This window comes from Pecten maximus, chromosome 15 (genome assembly GCF_902652985.1).
Source record: "Pecten maximus chromosome 15, xPecMax1.1, whole genome shotgun sequence".
Taxonomy (NCBI): domain Eukaryota; kingdom Metazoa; phylum Mollusca; class Bivalvia; order Pectinida; family Pectinidae; genus Pecten; species Pecten maximus.
In genome coordinates, this window is record NC_047029.1 from 4,399,764 (window position 1) to 4,421,439 (window position 21,676).

The following is a 21,676-nucleotide window of genomic DNA, read 5'->3' on the forward strand; positions in this document are numbered from 1 at the left end:
TAATCAACATATGTGGGTAGGCACGTGTGATAGTCCATACTATACCAACATCCGGGCATGTTTACTTTGATAATTCACGGCGGGGGTCACTAGGTGTGCAATTCGGACACAAAAAAATAAGGTTATTCAAGGCAAACCGTAGTACATGTTTGTAATTATGCGTAGAAATGAAATATTATATAATAAATATATTACTATATTACATAACTTAGTACTATATGATATAACTTAGTACTATATGATATAACTTAGTACTATATTATATAACTTAGTACTATATGATATAACTTAGTATTATATGGACAAACCAGCCAACGAGGAGCTTCTTACTCATAATACTATTCAGCTGCGAATACTTCTACAGCAGGTCAGTGAAAACACAAAACGTGTTATGTATTATGAAAATGTCTGGCAATGGATTGTTATAAGTGAATAGCACCTTCAAACATGAATATATCAATAGAATAATAATATAAACCTATCTCGTCCTTCTAGGACTCGTCATTGATGTTAGGGGCATCATAAACATATGTTGTCCTTCTAGGACTCGTCATTGATGTTAGGGGCATCATAAACATATGTTGTCCTTCTAGGACTCGTCATTGATGTTAGGGACATCATAAACATATGTTGTCCTTCTAGGACTCGTCATTGATGTTAGGGGCATCATAAACATATGTTGTCCTTCTAGAACTCGTCATTGATGTTAGGGACATCATAAACATATGTTGTCCTTCTAGGACTCGTCATTGATGTTAGGGGCATCATAAACATATGTTGTCCTTCTAGGACTCGTCATTGATGTTAGGGACATCATAAACATATGTTGTCCTTCTAGGACTCGTCATTGATGTTAGGGGCATCATAAACATATGTTGTCCTTCTAGGACTCGTCATTGATGTTAGGGACATCATAAACATATGTTGTCCTTCTAGGACTCGTCAGTGATGTTAGGGACATCATAAACATATGTTGTCCTTCTAGAACTCGTCAGTGATGTTAGGGACATCATAAACATATGTTGTCCTTCTAGGACTCGTCATTGATGTTAGGGACATCATAAACATATGTTGTCCTTCTAGGACTCGTCAGTGATGTTAGGGACATCATAAACATATGTTGTCCTTCTAGGACTCGTCATTGATGTTAGGGACATCATAACATATGTTGTCCTTCTAGGACTCGTCAGTGATGTTAGGGGACATCATAACATATGTTGTCCTTCTAGGACTCGTCAGTGATGTTAGGGACATCATAGGTGCCGTTTCGTCCTTCTATGACTCGTCATTGATGTTAGGGGCATCATAGGCCCGTTTCGTCCTTATACGACTCGTCAGTGATGTTGGGGACATCATAACCCTGTCTCGTTCTTTTAGAACTTGTCATTAGTGTTAGGGACATCATACAACTGTCGTGTCCTTCTAGGACTCGTCAGAGCGTTTTTTATGTCCTAACTTATGTAAAGTTGAGTCGAAGCTCATCGACGGGTAGTTTTATAGACGATTGAAATTCTTGTACCGAATAGCCTTCTTTATTTGTGTTCCGTATGGGTGTTGCCAGTTTAACATCCGTGCACCCTATCACGTGACCCCACCTTCTAACCTTCCTGTTATATTGCGAATGTCCATGTTGAGGAATGACACCGAGTAAACAATAAAGCAGAATTTTCTGCTCATTACAAGGGTAAATAGCTGAACATTTATTGTATAAAGTGTAAATTGCATGAAACATAATACTCTACGCGAGTGTGGAAATATTGCATATTCACCGTGACCTGTTGTGACTTGAAACATAATCTAACATAGAAATCATAGGTGATGTTTAGTATTACAAAGTAAATTGATATCAGTGTGAATTATCTCCCTTATCAATATGCCGCCAATGACTTTTCTTAATAGCACAAAAGGTTAATAATGTTGATTTTCATTAAATGTCATGACATTTTGCAAACACAAGTATAAATTTACTCCCATTCATAAAACGGACCATTGTACTATCCCGTGTATTAGTCTGATCATTCAATAAGGCATAGCATCACAAGTTGAAAAACCAATACTTTCCCGATTTTATCGTCCTTGATAGTGAAATATGCATTTACATGCATCACATTAAAGTGTCAACTACATGTATTTCAAATAACTACTAACTCGTCTAAATTAAATCAGAATTATATCGACAGGACAAATAAAACGTGATCTAGAGAGAGGAAATAATGTCCATAGGCCATCAATGGTGCGAAAAATTATGTAATATATATATATATATCATATTTACCAAAAGGTTATGTAATATATGTAAGTATCATATTTAGAATATGACTTTAGGAAATCATTTATGCCAAACCGAACGCATAACTGGACCAACCAGGTTTTAATTGTGTCGAGTATAAAGCTTATATATAAGAAGTCAACAGGATTGGCTGTCCACAATACAGTAGCATTTAGCTGATCAATGATGTAATATATATTAAACACACTAACATGTTTCTACGGTAGTCTACGTTCTAAGTAAATATATGTAGATATCCATTAATCAATCATAAGTACATTGGGTTTGTATCAAAATATTGTAATAGGCACATTGTTAATGTATAAAAAGCAGTGATTCAGAACATTTTATATGGATGGATTTTGATATGAAATGCTCAAATTGTAAAATATAAACTATTCATAAAAATGTTTTGATATTCAATATGATGAAATCAATTATAGATACAAACATTTGCATATGGATACATATTTTATAAAGCACTTCTATTTGTAATTAAATATTATTTCATCAGTTTATAATTAATTCTGAAAACAATCGAACTAATTAAGAATATTAAGAGGAAGTAATTGTTTATGACATGTAAATTGTTTGTGAGACTGACTAGAAATATCACGTGACAAAAGGCACGTGCGAAACACTCGCCTCGTGGACTGGCAGCCAACAGTGGACCTGGTGATTCACGTTACCCCATCAATATTTTATAACACACGCATCCATTAGCGAGGTTGTGAAGGTGACCAGAACGTGGGAATGCATGTGAGCCAAGTTTTTGTCTAATCAACATTTCCTTATCGTGTAATTACACCTGAACACTGCCAGCTCACAAGACGAACCCATTCAGTATATCCGATAAATAAGGTAACGTTCATGCACAAATCATGATATCTGATCTTCATGATTATTTATTTTATGACCAAGGTAGTCGAATGTTATCCTTTAATTTCGACATGTCTGTTATTAAAAGAAATAGACATCCGAATCCTATACATATTTAATTTGTAAGCCACTTTGGTGTCACGTCACCATGTCAAAATTTATGAATGATGACGTCATATAAAACGTACACATAAAATGCTGACACTATATTAACCAATAACGTACGTATCCTGCAAAATGACGTCACATCACCCTGTCACGTCAAACAAATTTGCCGTTGTGTTCATCATTGCGAGATCTGTATCTACGTGCGCGTCTGTCTGAAATTCCACGAGGTCATCAAGCAACGTATAGGAGCTACAATCCGGAACACTGGGCACAGGTCCGACCATCGCATTAGAATTAGCGTACATACCTGGTGCCATACCGTTACACTGGTAATCCACTGAATTGTCACATCGAAGAAAATTAGAAGATGTCATAGCTTCTATCTGCAGAGACGAGTTAGCTGTCTGTGCTTGTAACGGGCTATTGTTCCGTGGTGTCATATAGGAAAGAGGCTGAGCGGAAGCGTGGATTGGCGACATATTGTTTGGACAGGAAGTGATGGGTTGACGGGATATCGGGACAGAATGAACTGGCATCGGCGTGCTGTTGACAGGCTGGCTATAACTGTTTGCCATTTGCTGCATTGGGTAGGGGGTAGAGTAAGGCACGGTGGAACTACCTGTCGAGCAGAGATCGTAGGAATTGTTGAAGTAGAACTGGTAAGGTTTGGAGAAGGAAGATTCGGGTAGAAGCGTGCGCGGATTAAGGTGAAGACCTCCGGCCACCAAGTTCATTGTATTCTGAGACAAACCTTTAGACAGAGCTTTAGCAAATGACACGCTATCAGGTTTCATTCCCGATTTCAAAATTTCGGCCAAGGCATATATGTAGTTGCGGGCAAGTCGTAACGTTTCTATCTTCGAAAGTTTCTGTGTTTTGGAGTAGCAAGGCACATGTTCACGTAGCTCGTCCAGTGCGTCATTTAGACCATGCATACGATTTCTCTCACGTGTATTCGCCTTCACGCGACGAATTCGAAGTTTCACTACGCGTGCTTTAGTCATTTGTTTCTTTTTCGGTCCGCGTTTCTTGGGCACCTTTGCTTCTTGTTCACCTTTTTCTTTCCCTGATTTTTGGTCTTTGTTTGACGACATGCCATCGTCTGATCCCTTTTGTTCTGAGTCACAATCGTCGCTCATTTCATCGAATTCAGATATATCCTCCTCTCCAAGTTCACTTTCGGTCCCGTCTAACCTCATTACGTCAGTTCCGGTGCTACTTGTCGTGGCGAAATCATCAAGGCTTAAATCGCTGTGTTCCTCGTCTGTAAGTCTGATCGGCATCTTCTCGGTTATGTTATCTGTGAAGTGGAAAACCAATACTTTAGTCGAGAAATGACGAAAATGAATCTATGTCACTTTTTATCAATATTTAGCCAGTGTCAATAAGATTTTCCGCACAAATTAGTGTGTGGAATGCTATCACATACATTGTCATACAAATGTTCCATCAAATAAAACCACTTCGGATATAATCTTTAGATACAAATGTACAAGGAAACGAAATTTTAATGCAATAGGGAAAATGATGATTACTTCAACAGTTGGATTATTGAGTCACAATAGCACTGTTTGTATGATAAAGTTTGGATGGGTTGCATTTCGAGTCATCGAGAGACAGAATACCATCATAATATTTTAAACATATTGTCATGAACATTGAACATGCTTGTATGTAGTCATTCTAATGGTGTTTGTGATCTCTTAGTGATAATAAAAAATCTGTTTCCTCATCAACATACCGTTATTGCCACAATTAAACGTGATGTGTTGTTGATCAGTACTTAACCATTGTTTACAATACCCCTCCCATTATGTACACGCGTTTTATCACTAATAATCAATAATCACTTTCCTCTTCTGATTTAGGACACTGTCGAGTATAAATTGTCAACTTATCTGGGGGTCCGTTACCGACATCAACACACTCCTTCGGAAAAGAAATGTTCACTGTTAGGTAGAAGGACCGATATAAAACCGTGGAGTTAGATAATCTAATCCTGTCGTAAAACTGTACGATATCTTCAACAAGTTTGGAATTTTTGTCTGTAATTTATACTTCGTTACATAACTGTATGCTGACTAAACATTATCACTTGAACATTCAACGCGATAATACTGCCAAGTAGGCCGCTAAATTTTTCCATAATTCTACGGTATCTATACAATCGGAGTGTTCGATGACGCACTACACAAATGGCCAGCTATCGATATGATATATGAAAGGTTTTAGCGACATATCCCCATTACATTGTATTGATTTTCCAATGCCTAATGGTATTACGACAGTTTCCGATTCGGAAGTATTAAGTCTCCTTTACACAAAATGATCAAAATGGCGTCAATAAAAAGCAATGCGGCAGACAGCGTGACAAGCCGAGAGCAGGTCCAATAGATGTGACGTATGCTTGGATAACAAGTTTTAACTACGTGAGTAAAAATCACAGCAAAAAAAAAATGGCGTCACCAAAGGCCATAACGTCAACAATGACGAAGAAACAGCAATGCTTAAGATACAATAGAAATGATAATCAACATCCTAAAACAAAAAATAACCATCACAATTACAAAATATATGCTCTGATAAAGCATAAAGTAATGGACTTATTTTGTCTGTAAGTCAAAAAACTTTACTAGAGAAGATAAATGTAGTTAATAGTTGGTAAACACTAATTTAAACCTAGCATCAGAAATTAATGCAAATTTCAGTGAAGATCATAACAGTAGCAGACCATACCAACAGCTGCAGCAGTCTCAAGTATAGTAAATGAGTTGTGACCAATAATTTCATCAACAAGTTGGGTTGGAATGCTACCATAAGGTAACGGAAAGTTAATGTTTCTGAGTGTAACGCTATCAAGTTCATTTATGTGGTGTTGATGAGATGTATAATCTCAAGACTAATACAGAATTGAGATGTTGATTTTGTATCTTTCAAATGTGCAAAGGTAATTGAAAAAAAAATATAAGGCAAAAAAATATCTTCGGCATTAAATCGAAAACGTCTTTCATATAAGGCATTTTAATACAGGTATTTATAGTACAAATATTTCACTGACTGATGATATTTGGATGGAACCAATCTACATACAGTATCTGATTACATTCCAGAACAATATATTGATGTAGAAATCTGTTTGAATGCATGTATTTTCACGCATTGTAACTACTTCCATCTATGTATTCTACAAAACGTTAAAACTATGGTAAAACTTTTAATAAATATGCTGAGTGTAATACCGCTAACAGTGGCAGATTGACAACATTGATTATTGATTATCTTATCCCTTTCAATCATTGGTCAGTGAATTTGAATGGTTTTATCTCTTCATTACCTCATAAAAATAAATAACAAAAATTAATTTTCTCGTGAGTCTCCAAGCATACTTATATTTTTTGTTTACATTTCGCACCCGTTGATTGGTTTTGAGTTTGAATTATGATTTCATTATTATGTCAGTGTTCATAGCTGTTAATTTCAATTGTTCCAGCCCTGACATTCTGTGAGGACAAGTACAGTCCTATATGTTTTTATTACAAATGATGTCAATTTCACGTGTTCCACCCTGATCAGTATCACAGCATGCAGTCGGGATGGAATGATTGTATTTTATATAAAAACCGACTCCTAACACACTTATTGACCGGGAATCCATTAATTACAATGTTCCGTTAGAGATTATGTTTTATATAAAAATTCACCGGCTTTACGAACACATTAATCACATTTACTTTTTTTCTCGGAGTGATTTCCCCCAAGTCATCGTATCTCGATTGTCTGGCTCCCGACAGCGTTAAGAAGGTACTACCCAATGAAATCAAACATCCATTTATTACGGGCCCATAAGGTGTAAGATAGCGGGTTAGATTTACAGTGCAGTCCTTTGTAGCCGAGTTCTGCCATCTGGCGATATTTGTGAACAAATGTGCTGTCGGAGCATGCGCACTCAGGGCTGGCACCAACGTCTTCCTTTGCGGGTTATTTTACGTTTCGCTCTAATGAACACGGAGAACGCTCCAATCCCGTGTTTATTAGCCATCACTGTCGTAAAAAGCATAAGCTTACATGCGAAGGTTTTGTCTGGTGATACAGTGATGTTTCTCAACCATGTTGGCCTACATATGTATTGCTAAACACAATTTGGTCACACGTAGGTTTTGTTTATTAAATCCGTCTCAGAAATGTTACTTTATTTTTAAGCGTCTTGACCTATAGATATGTTGCTAAGCATAACTAGGACACGAGAAGGATGTGTCGTCAAGTTGTCAGGTACTCATTAGACAATAAAATGTATCGAGTCACGGTCGTCACGAGTATTGCGAACTCTTCAATGTGTAGAGTAGTAAAACTGTCCAGAGCAACAAACGTGCGCGGTATTAAAGAATATTTTAAAACAAACTTTATTCTCTTCATTTGTAAGTATAGTGTAAAACGTACGGCATAGTTCAAAGACTTGGATTTGGAAACAAGTTTTACAGCTCAAATAAAATCCGTCTCCAGAGTAGGAAGGCCTGAAAGCTTATGAAGAATTATTTTGTACACGAATACTGTATGAGGCGATGCCTAGAAAGATTTTTTACGAAATATTTCATCAAATGGTTAACAGTATTTTTTCTGGAACAATGTGGTTACGAATCCTATATACCGAATCCCATGAGACGAAAACCAGGATCATATCAAGCACTTTGTTATATGTATTACATACAGAATATTTATACCACAGCGAGGTTTAATGCTTATGACCATTACCGACAGTTTTTTTTATTAGACAGCCAGCCTCAAAGTGCACTGTCAACAACACGGTTATAATTACATTGTATGGCGCGATGGGTCTAATTTACAGCCATTTAGATATTTAATCTTCTTTCCAGTCAGTTTATATACAAATTGTATTGGTATTTTCATGCAAATTTAAACATGTGAAAAGAGAGTTAAACGTTTCTATTTTGCATGTGTGCTATACATTTGAAGCGCTCATGATATTTAATATTGGAAGGAAGTCGATTGAATCTTTAAAGGACTGTCTTCGATCCTCGTGCGTGATTTGTCCGGATACATCCGGGACCTCAGATCAAAGGAAATGTTTGTGTATTTGATACTGAGATTTTGTTTCCTGTGTTTGGATACAAAGCTGGTGTACACCTTCCGTTAATCACCAGCTAATAGAAAATAACACCACCAATTCACTTCCTTTCCCCACCCAGACCGGGACCTAAATTAGATTACATATTAGCTCCAATTTATACCCAAGGCACGCGACAGGCACGCGACAACCTTCCCTGTGGTGTCACGTGCCATTTGACAAGGGGGATGTATCCGCAACAAATTTCACGCTTCGGCGCAGTTTGATCGACATGTTTAACTTTAAGACCAGTAACGAAATGGCATAGTGTAAAAGATAAAGTTTCTGTCTGGCAGCCGGGAACGGGCATACAAGATCAACGCCATACTAATGTCTAACAAGAAAATCACAAGGCTATTAGACGACAATTCTAACTTCAACTACACCGTTTATGACTTATGACAAATTCTTGTTAAAATCATTCATTGCATATGCTCGTTATTTTTCTCAATAGGTAACAGGAAGGGTGTATTTGATTGGCTGTGGTATATAACAATTGGAATTCCTTAAAAATAGAAATATTGTTTACTGTTTATCCGTATATACCGATCAGGAAATAAATGTATTGAGAAAATTCCACAGCTAATCATTCAAAGTGTTGATAAAATTTCGACATATACATGTGCATTAACGTTACATTTCGCATATTATGACAATATTAAAGGAAATGCATATTTCACGTGATATCACTTGTTGTGTAACGCAGGTGTATACACCTTCGAATACTCATGAAGCATGCTATATTTGCTGTTTTTATATTTCTAGATTAAAGCGTTTTGTCCGTTTCTATATTGTATTTGATCCTGTGTATGGTATATATCCATACTTTACCGCAGGCCACTTGACGGTCTTGGCTTTTAAGGATACCCGACACCGCGGAATTCAGTCCGGGACAATTGTATACGTTCAGAAATTGGTTTTATTACATTTCCAAGCAAATGGCATTTTTTTGTGTTATCCTAAACGATTGGTCACGTGATCGGTCTATCGCTCTGATAATCATTATCTTTGCTAGCTATAGCTATAATATCAATTCCACACATAAATAATTTACCAATTTAACAAATTAGAGAATTAATATAATTACTTACAAGTATGGACGGACAATAGATTTTTTTTTATTTAAATTTACACATCATTTGTATTCTAGATAAATTGCAGAAAGAATATTTAAGTGTCAGTTATTACCGGTCATTTATTGAATAAAAAGGCTCATCTTCATTCAAACTCAACACACAATTCAAACAAATACAACTATGAATGCGCAAATTAACTTTTACATTACCACGAAGTAAATTAAATACTTTGTTGTTATTATTTTCCTAACACCTCGGACTGCCTTTTTCACGGGAAAATATATTCTCGGAATCAAGAACATGAATAAAATCATGGAGATACTATTCTCTCAAACTAATACCTCCATTTGGAATCAGGAAGTGTTAATTACTATCATTTAATCCCTGACGCCCATGGAAAGTGTAAATTGTATTTATTTTATAAAAATTGTGTACATGTTATACTTATGAGCGTATATTAATCATGCGTGTTGGCCCGTATGGAAGCGCGCGAGAGGTGTTACTGTAGGAGGAAACCAGAGTACCCGGGGAGAAATACACATTGTCCAGCGCGTGATCCAATAACATTTCACATCCGATCGGAGAATCGAACCCCGGCCACATATAGGTGAAAGGCAAGTGGGGTAGCACTGTCCTATACCCGACCACTCGGAAATTTCAACTTCTGGGACTATTTACCAAGTGTTCCACCGGGCTGTATATTTTTGACAACCCGGGAGGTTTATTCAGTATACTCCTGGACGTATATTTACGACACCCTCGGGCAGTTTATTCAATATTCCCTGGGACTGTGTATCCCATACACCCTGGGGCCATCTATTCTCATGGTGCCGCCGTTCAATCGCTCGTACTGCTGACAAGCTCCATCAACTAATCACGCGCACACATCAGCTCGCGCAACACATAAAACAACTAGCTGCATATAGCATTTAATTTCAGACGGGTGTATTTTTAAATGCTAATTAGAAAACTCTGATAGTCCAAATTTGCCTACGGCCTCTGCGGAACAATAACACAAATGGCAGGACAATCTTATATCAATTGATATGATTAAATTAGTTTGTTCTCATTCCCCCTACACAGGCTTTAGTCGATGACAATCTAATTCTACTCGTGCCGGCTTCGGTGCCCGTCTTCGTTTTCTAAATTAAACGTGACTCCCACCGCGCGTGAAATTACGTCACATGATTTGCTGTAAACGAGGCTCCAGACTTGTGTGCCATCTGTTCATTTTTTTCCCGGAGAAACATAACGGGACTCTGAGTGAGCGCTACCGAGTTTATCAATACAGTGTTTGCTAGTCAGACAGAAATCGTCATAATACACGACATATGTAGATCAATAAAAACTCTAATCTGTTGTATATCTACCGTACAGAAATTAATGAGGTAACTTGTCTCACTCTTCAACTCCACAAAGGAACGAGGCCCGCACAACTGTCACTGCTCGGCAGTCTACATCAGGTGTATAACTAATTAATTCGTCAACATGGCCCGCGATATAGAGATGGTTGAGTGTTTGGAGAGAAGACAAGTGAAGTTATCAGCGGTATCTCCTCTCCAATCAGCGATATATTTTGATTAAACTTATAAAATATTTACAAAATTTCCTAGAATTGTAAATTACCTTGCTTGTATCCATGTGACTGAGAATAAAACTGGCGTTTTTGAGATACTGACGTGATGACTATTGTCAGGGAGACAATTATAGCCCCCACATCAAAGTTTAATCACAGGTACCAGTCCATAACGGCTTGGCCTGACTCCCATGGGGCTGCGGGTCGATGTCTAGCCCCGTTCTCATGGGGCCATGTACTTTAATGGACGCCATACACGGGTCACACAACACCCTATACCCCTGTCATCTTCTAAGTTCGTAAAGAAATCGATGTTAGATTAATAATTTACAAATAGACAATGTACGACTGACTTAGAGGTTGTAATAATGACAGTCATGGGTACATAGTCATGTATACTTGTCCTCCTGATGCGGACTTGACCGTGGAATACCAGGAGGAGTTCGAGATTTGTAGTTTTGATATGACGTTTAACACTCAATACATATAACTAAATAACAGTATCTTAGAATCTCATGCAACTTTTCATTTATCTAATATGATTCAACGTGATTCAGTACCTACAGCTCGTCATTGTTCAATATACAGACAAAAGAAAGTACATTTCAAAATATGCTGACAATATGAATGATCCGAAAGTGGCATATCCGAGACGTACATTTATATTTTTTATTTCAAAGGCATTATCGGAGGTTTCCGTATCAATACAGAAAGCTAGGAATGATATTCCTTATTGTATGTCGTAAATTTTATAATTAATTATGAAAGTTATTGTTCCATCAGTATCAATGGAAGATTGTTTGATGGCGCAATGGATAGTGCCTCCGTCTTTCACCACAGATGAGACCGCCAGGGTTCGATTCTTGACTGGAATCACTTTCCTTCCTACATATGACCTCTGCGTGCTATCGCACGAACCAACATGATCAACTTCAAAGTCCCGTTTGCAAATGTGTAATACTCATTTTAAAGTAAATATGATATTTAAATCAACAGCTTTTTAATCTAACTAAAAAAAAACCAACATATATGTTGTCGTTGCAAAAATTTAAAAAAATGATATTTTGTGACGTCGTAAATTAAATGAATGTGTAACGATGTTAGCTGTAAGCACGTGGACAGCACGTGCCTATTAAGTATAGGCGCCACAGGACATCTGCTACATGTCCGGAGCAATAATGCATGGTCAAGCGGACACACTGATCCCTGTCCAATCTACGTTTACATGTGTAAAGTTTGTCACCTACAATGTAAAACCTCTTCCTAGAGTCGAAACATACTGCCGAACAGAACTTCACTGTAAAAACTAGCAATGTTCAGAAAATCACTGTAAAAACTAGCAAGGTTCAGAAAATCACTGTAAAAACTAGCAATGTTCAGAAAATCACTGTAAAAACTAGCAATGTTCAGAAAATCACTGTAAAAACTAGCAAGGTTCAGAAAATCACTGTAAAAACTAGCAAGGTTCGGATTGTATCGCTTTTAACTTAATATAATCTGGAATCTAAATGATTGTACTCGAAAATAACAATCTGAAGACTTGTCTAATTGTCAAACAGCACAAAACTGTTTCAAAACCCCGTCACTACACCTCAATTCGTACTCGGACACGTGCCCTAACAATAGGATGAATTGTCTTTTTGTGTTAATTAGACTTTCCCATTTGCCCCTAGATCATGGGCGAATCGCATTAATATTTGTCATGGTTCCTTTTCAAAAGTATGAAAATCGTCATTGTTTGCCAAAAAACCTAATGAAGCGACACTTCAAACGTAGCGGGACACTTCGCCATCATTACCATTGAGAGTACTAGGGACCACAGAACTGCCTCGCACTTGATCGTCAGACCGAATTCCGGATACTTGATTTTACGCCTCTGATTTCAATATTAGTCTTGACCACAGGGAAGACATAAAAGCCGGGCCGGACACTGGTTTGCATGACCGGGCGTATGATTAGGGATCACACCTGCCGCTAATATCGCCACTTGATCAAGTGGTCATTGTGAAGCTGAATGACCATTGACTGGACACCGCTAAGACAGTGACAGAAAGAATCCCTTTTATTGTCTGTTTGTTCTGGAAACTCTATAATTTAGCTATGTTTATTCCGGATTTTTATTGAAACTTGACAGTCAAATGTCCGCGTAAATCATAATAATACACCAGTTCGGCACCCGCAATTAACACGGCTTCACCCTCACGCGTGCCCAACTTGTGATCACAGCGATACGGGCTCGATGAATCCTTAGTCGAACTCTAGCACTCCATAATTATCGTAGTTGTATACATAGTTACAAGATTTTCGGCATGGCTTATCATTAGGAATCTATGGTAATCCATTTGTATACAAATTACACACAAATTACATCCATTTTCGATTTGTGTACCGGCTAAATACGCCTCAATTTGATATGTTTACATTGGTAACGCAGTCCCCTGATACAAACGTATACATATTTGTATATACAACGTAGCTCAGATAACATATTGTAAATGTCATTGCTCGGGGGACTATGATGACGTCATAGACATCTAAAAAGGCTGCTTCATTTTATCGCAATATTTTGTTTAAATCAATTTAATATTAATTAAAAAAAATCTTAAAAAGCTAATGAAAAAATATAGCTGTAGTAATTAACGCCCAGGCGTGAAAACAGTTAATGGGTAAATGAACGCATACTGAGATTACGTAATATTGGCCTGTGATGACGTATGACGTTCTTATCGTGACGTGATAACGTCTTCGCTTACATAAACTTTGTAATATAGTTGTTTAAAACAAAACAAGACAAAGCGCTTATTTTATGAATCGTTAGTTTGATCTAAATAGATAAAAGCAATCGATTGTACACAAGTCTTAATAATTTTCAAAAAAATAATTCTCCACAAATTTTGAAAATGTCAGGTTTTTTCCTAGTGGAGGTCATATTGATGGTATAAATTCACACTAAAACGAGTAAATGATAATATATTTCAAGATCAAATCGTGCTTCCTATTAGATGAATTACGCACATCTTCCGCTCTGTTGGTAATAATTATTGACACATGCCAAATGTTATGATGTCGTAATGATGATATGAAGGACACTGTAATCCTTAATTGGTATTTGGACGACGACGACGACGACGACGACGACGACGACGACGATGGTGATGATGATGATGATGATGATGATGATGATGATGATGATACAATGTATATCATTTGTAAGATATTTGTAATTAATAGGTGTCCAATAAATTATTGCCAGGGCTTTCGTCGCCCAGTTAAGGGCCCATTTTATTCAAAAGGTGATTACCTTAATAACTTGATCAGTTCAAATCTAATTTCTTCTTTTGTTCAAAACCTGAGTGTGAATTTCTTATAATAAGCAGATAGGAAAAGGTTGAAGAGTTCTATAGGGTTATGTAAAAAAGAAATGTCAATTTATAGTTTTACGAGAAATGATTTATCCAGAATTTGAATTGGTGTTAAGCTGTGATTAGTTATACCACAGTTAATATAGTTTGGGATATGTTTACATATATATAAAGATGAAGATGCTGGTTGTATAATCTTGTCGGTAGAATTTATAATCAGTATCAGCTACTTTGTATGATTTACTTGATTTTTGATAGGAAGTGGATTCCGGGAGTAAATAGTATTATTTAGGAATTTGCTTGTTAGAAAATGTAACAAACATAATATTGTAGTGTTGTCAGCAATAACAAATTCTCCACTTATGTGATGAATATCCCTGTCTCTGCACTCAAGACAAATGCCAAATTACCAGCCACACTCATAAAATATAACGGTTATTTCTAAAAACACAATCAGATTATCTCCATGCAGCTATGGCTAATTACCTCAGATTTTAATTAAAGCCTTTAAGACGTCACATTTAAAGATGTTCATAAATACCGACTTTTGAGTTCAAATTCTCTGATTGGTTTTTACAGGCCTCAATTTAATTTTGTAATTTGTTTGAACATGAAAAAGTACTATTTTTCGGTAATGGAATATGCACGTGTATTTCTCAAAGCAGTGATACATTGTTGTTTAACCTACAAATAGGATCGTGTTAGTAAGCGATATTCCACCAGGAAAATATAGGAATATTGATGTTTATTTCCGCTATTAAGCGGATTATATACTATTATATACTATTGAGCGATATTCCACAAATATAGTGTTGTTAAATTCCACTAGATAAATATAATGTTGTTAAGCGATATTCTCCTGGTACAGATACGGTATTTACGTTATTAAGCAATATTCCGTCACTGAAATAGTGATATCCCACCACTAAGATATAGTGTTATTCAGTGATATTCCACCACTAAGATATAGGGATATTAAGTAATACTCCGTCACTAAAATATAGTGATATTAAGCGATATTCCGTCACTAAAACCGTCACTAAGATACAGTGATATAAAACAATAATCCACCACTAGCATATAGTCTTACTAAGCGATATTCGATCAATAAAATAAAGTGATATTAAGCGATATCCCACCCGTAAGATAAAGTGATATTAAGAAATATTCCACAACTTAGATAAAGTGTTGTTATGAAGTAGATATTTTCCTGGTATAGATACAGTGTACACGTTATTAAGTAATATTCCGTCACTAAGATAAAGTGATATTAAGCGACATTCCGTCACTAAGATACAGTGATATAAAAAATATTCCATCACTAGCACATAGTATAATTAAGCGATATTCCATCAATAAAATAAAGTGATATTAAGCGATATTCGACCAATAAGATAGAGTGATATTTAGCGATTTTCCATCACTAACATATAGTCTTATTAAGCGATATTCCACCACTACGATATATTGATATTAAGCGATATTCCACCACTACGATATATTGATATTAAGCGATATTCCACCAATACGATACAGTGATATTAAGCGATTTTCCATCACTAAGATATAATGATATTAAGCGATATTCCAACATTAAGATATAATGATATTAAGCGATATTCCACCAGTAAGATAAAGTGATATTAAGCAATATTCCACAACTTAGATAAAGTGTTGTTAGGAAGTAGAACGAACTCAGCTTCTAACATGGTTATTTCTGTAACTAATCACGTGATCTTTACCGCACGTGCACAAATATTGTGATATTACGTTAAACTGTGTAATATGTACAAATCGTAACTGTGTTAAAATATACTGATTAACTCACAATTCATGGTCATTTACTGTCCGTCATTCAAACACATATTTTGATCATTTTTTTCATATATTTAATCAAATATTTCAAGCATAAATAATATATATGAAAATAAAACCTAGTTGATACAGGTTATTTATAATATAAAATAAATTTAATGCAAAGTTGTTTTTTTTTTTTTTTTTTAATATTTTAGGTAATATGGGTTATGATGACTCCATTTTGACATGACCACTGACTAAGATATTGTATATCTAATTATCGTAACATGACTAATATATGAAGAATCATGCCTGGAAAAGCAATCAAATAGCAAACAAAAGTAAAACCGAATTTGTGTAAGTATTATTCCATCATACTAGTAGTAATCATAAGGAATTAATCGTAAATCCATGACACACATAACATATTAATTACTTCAAAAAAAATATATCTGTACCATGTCCAGTACGTGCACCCCTTCCTTTAATACTGTATGTACTAATAATGTATGTACATACATAGGAAACATGTCTCTAACTGGTTTAACTATGTTTTTTAAAGTAAATAAACATCAAATTAAATAGAACAAATAAACTTGTTTGTTAAAATGAGATAAGATAAAGATAAAAAGATACTATTACCTCGGCTTTGCTTCAGTTAGAGGTACTTCCTTCTATGGCGATGCCTGCTTCAGACTCCTCAACTTGAGTCACGAAGTCTGTTTTTCCATGCAAAATAATTTGTCCCGGGAGAATTTGACGTTCGGAAGATTTTTACACTCTCTTTGACTCACACGCAGAAGAGTTCCAACTTCCGTTTGATCCCATATGTCACTTTTAGCACGTTTATATCACTCCGCGGACGGGACTAATTATTATGCAAATATACATATCACTTGGTGAATGGGATTCTGGGGCCGGAGTTGGGCTACCACATCTGTCGTGGTACTGCCGTGGTGACGTACCCGCCCCGGAGTCCCTGATTGGAGGACATGGATAGCGAGCAGGATGGTCATGATTTGCTAAATAATCGTTAATTATACTATGGTCTTGGATCGCCGCGGATCGTTTCAAGCTTTTGTTTGACGAGTAACCCCCAGGATCAAGGGGGATCGAAATCCTTCAATCTAAAAGGTGTACCGTTATAGGGACACATGGCCAACTCAGGCGTATTTGTTTAACGGTCACTGAAATGTATGCATAATTAAAACTGCTGGCCATTTGGTGATTATAAAGATCCTACAAAGAAATGATGTAGTACCTAGGAGGTCAGGCTAGAACAATCACAGAAAATCACAAAAGTTCAGTGATGATATAGTCACAGAGACTATACAGAAATGTCCATCTCCACGGTCCGGTATCTGTATTGTTGTATATTCAAATGCAATCCGATTCAAACTTTATAAGCTCTATTATGATTAAAAGAGTAGTTTGATGGTTAAATAAGAACAACACGGAAATAATAAAATAATGTATACGTAACACTAAATCAATTAATTGTAATACAATTTATTTTAATCTAATTGATTTTAATTTAATGTATTGGCTGTAGACCTCACGGTCCATGGAATACATACTACATACAATGTATAATAAGGATGTTGAACAGTAAAACAAGAGTGGAATATCTGTCATAAAAAAAAACAAATAAAAAAACATATACGGACCATAGGGTAGGGACTTGGTACCAAATCAATATGGAAACAAGAAAAACCTAGATAATAACAATGACATATTCTCAGTGGGCTTTGTCCGAGATAAATAAGTCTTATCTTTATCTTCAATTCAAAGTTAACATATTCTCGTTGTACATTTTAATCTATTTATTCATTTCGATTTCACTCTAAACTGTAACTTACGTAAGTAACATGACTCTGTTGTTAAACTACAATGATAGTCGCGTTTATGTAATTCTAGCTTGTATTTGATAATAAACATCTGCCACTAGACACAAGTACTAAATTCTACCATGATTAGGATCCGCGAGATTCAAAGGTCGTATTTCCAACAGATCTACCCCTATAGGGTAAGAAGGATTCATAAATTGACAGATTGATGACGCCAAATAATTATCAACTAACGATTGCTTTCATCTCCTATTACCTCTTCTAAAATATTTGTAGAAATTTCTCTTCAGCTAGCGACAAACAACATCGTTGTGAAATGTTAACTTTGAATATGAATTTGATAATACTAGTATATGAAGTATGCTTTAAAAATTCGCCCATCCATGACAATTCAGTGAAGGCAAAGTGGTTAAAATCCCGAAGGGATATTAGAAAAATCAAAATTTGCCTCAACATATTAAGAATGTTAAAGAGGCTTACCCGCAGACGGACCGGTAAACGGCACATCTCCGATCACTAAATAAACTTCAGTACACGTTTCTATGTGACAAAATTAGAGGCTTTCCGACTTTATTTCTAGAAAACAATTATAGAATATGTATTTAAAAGACGTTTTAAAACTCAACCTGAGAGGGAAATGTATGGAATATAACGGCAAATCTTCTTTGTAAATCGCCGCTGCCTTTGAAGTTATCACTGTGCGGCACTGTGCACGTGCTTGTTTCTTTGATGTGTCAATCAAATTAGACTTATTGCGGGTTGCGATTAAATAAATAATATTTAAAAATGAGGTTTTAATATCACTTTTCAGCGTTTTATAAGGAAAATAAAATGAAAAACTCAACAATTCCAACAATCTGTCATGTGTAAAACATCTTTTTCTATTAGCCAATTTTTCTGATCTCTCTGCGGGCAAGCCTCTTTAAGTCAGCGGGATAAAACGTAAACACATCTTTGTTATGTTTTTCGTGTGAAATACGTGTACCGTAGAAACTATCAGGGTCATTTGATTTCCAAAATTTCGAAAATGTCTCAAAAACCTTTATTTGATATCGCATATACTTGTATCATAATAACATCAGCACTGCAGTGCTATTCTTGGGACAACACATACAATTTAACAAGTATCACAGTACACATATGTAATCAAAATGACAAATGACTTTAAGAAACATATTCTTACAAATCGTTCACACCTGTATAAGACGCTTTATCTACCCCAATCAAAGTTACACAGAATTAAGTATACATGTTAGCTGACGTTCGGTTGATTTAGAAATAAGAGATGGCATTACGCTATGCAAAATCAAGTTAAAAAGTATTACCACACAAATAAATCTCGGGTTTGGTGAAGATATTAAAGTGATCCCTAATGCCAGTCAATTATATTGTCTAATCTACAACATGAAGTGAGGCTTCCGGATATTCCGGAATATACTGTTAATTTTAATTTTGAAGTCAAACTGATAGGTAAAATCACCTGGACGATTTGAATCCTTGTAGACTATAGATATGATTTTGTTATCGATCGGTGTCCCAAATCAGGACTGACAATTGAATCCCGTATTATGTTTTTTTTTTATTTAGAACTAAATTAAATTCGAATGGTACTTTACTGGACTGATAAACTAGTTGTGTGTGTCAGTTTTATAACATAAGGTATGTTTATAATTTGAAAATAAATACAAAAATAAATATAAACTCAATCCAACCTGAACTAAAGTCCGGATTTCCAATCGCGTCAAATGATGTGATGTTAGTTACCAAGATATTTATGATATTATCAATAAGTGAACAAAAGCAAACACTTGTTTTCCAGCCCTTGTCAATTTCGGTATCACCTAGAGTGGCACGTGCCGAAGTGTTGTTTCCTGGGTAACAGCCACGCCATTGCGCGGTTACGGCAAATATTGAAGTGGTTCGGATAGACGGGCATGGCGCTTCCGTAACAAATGCAGTTCAGTTCACGTATCAACGTATCTGAATCTTATCACATATACATGTATCAATATCAGACTGGGCGGACAAATTGAATATCCTGACAGGGCCGGGGTCCATTGTCCGGACACACGCCTGATTTGTGTCCATGGTCACCGGGAGTTGGACCGGAGTCTGTCCGGCCAAGTTCTCGTGGGAAGCAAGTCGTTATTACACCATAAAATATATTTACGGAGGAATGGGAACACAAAACACAAACGACAATGACGCAGAATTAAATTAATACAATAGCTGATACAAAGCCGGAACAGCCATTCCGGATCGGTCACCGGCGTCTAGCAATTGCCAGTCTCACTAAACTATCGTTAAAGTGTGCTAGTTCGAATGAAATTACATGCTTTTTTCCAAAAAGACGAAACATTTTACAAAAAAAAAATGGAAAATGTTAAAAAGAATATTCCGAAAGACGGAAGTTGATAAATAGTAAATCTTATGTTCGAATATTCGTTATAGAATTGATGATATAGTGTATAAAATTTGTGAAAATGAATTGAAAATTAGTTGATGAATTTCAAAATGAAAAATGCGTCGCTTTAACTGTCACTAGTCACTTAGTCACTTTACTTAGAAACTGGCTGGAAACCACTCAAACAGAGAGGGGAAGAGCAGAAATGGTGTACTTCTTTTTTATAATTTTCACAATAAACATGTCCAAGTTTGCCTAAAGCACTTAATCCCACTAAGCCTATAGAGGTGATTTAAACTGGGAGTTAAGAACCCGGACAATTTATCAAGTATCTCGTAGCTGTTTTGGCATCACGAGAAAATCTTCTGTTCCGTCGTATAGATATATTAATGGAATAATTAAGATAATTATGTTAAATCTGGCTTATCTTTTGAGGGGTTTAGGAGTTCCTTCACGTATTTGTATGTTGTAAATAGCTATTTCTCAAACTACATGGCCAGATACGGCACCGCTGTTCTGGTCTACGGTCAGATTTATCTAGAACAGGAATTTGCCAATCTCCTAATTGTTTGTTCGATGACAATGTTTGAAATACATTCCATTTGTTTTTATAATTTTGAAATTTCTCTAATCAGATACGAGTTTTGTTTGATACATGTACCTCACACGATTCAAATTCAGACTTTAATTTAGAAGTTAACTAGTGGAGAAATAGGAAATATTGACAGTTATCCATACGAAACTGACATCGAATCCGGGCTTACTCTCTCTTTCTTCCTCCTGTCTATCATATATTTTCTGTTTAAATCGATTTTAAAGCTAATTTAAACAAATTAATCTGCCATATAACTATAATTATTATTTCAGTAAATTTATATTTTGTGTACACGAATTATGTATGTCACGTGATGTAAGGATATTTACGGAGTAGAACTCGAAAGTTGAAAGAACTTGTCTCTCGTTCATTTCTTGTTGTTTTTGTTTATTGTTCAATACAATATGTTTGAGCCAACCCTCATTGTAATTATAGTTTATAAGATTATAAAACTACACGTTTATTTGTAACAATTTAGGTAAGATAAATAAATATGAAAAATGTTTGATATTTGATGATAAGCGTTCTTTGGAAAGCAACATTGGATTAGCACACGTTAGTAGACAATCTATGGAGGTATATATGACGATAGTTATACATATAAAAACAAATTAAAATATACAAATGTACTAGTTATAAGT

At 35.7% G+C, this 21,676-nt stretch overlaps 1 protein-coding gene across 1 annotated transcript; it reads right to left on the bottom strand.

Annotated features, from left to right (window-relative positions):
• Positions 1-1,206: 1,206 nt before the first annotated feature.
• LOC117343546 (neurogenic differentiation factor 1-like) lies at positions 1,207-16,993 on the bottom strand. Its single transcript, XM_033905939.1, has 2 exons — positions 16,832-16,993; positions 1,207-4,556 (listed from the first exon to the last, which is right to left on the bottom strand). The coding sequence occupies exon 2, from the start codon at positions 4,537-4,539 to the stop codon at positions 3,397-3,399; it is 1,143 nt and encodes a 380-aa protein (XP_033761830.1). The 5' UTR covers positions 4,540-4,556; positions 16,832-16,993; the 3' UTR covers positions 1,207-3,396.
• Between the last annotated feature and the right edge of the window lie 4,683 nt (positions 16,994-21,676).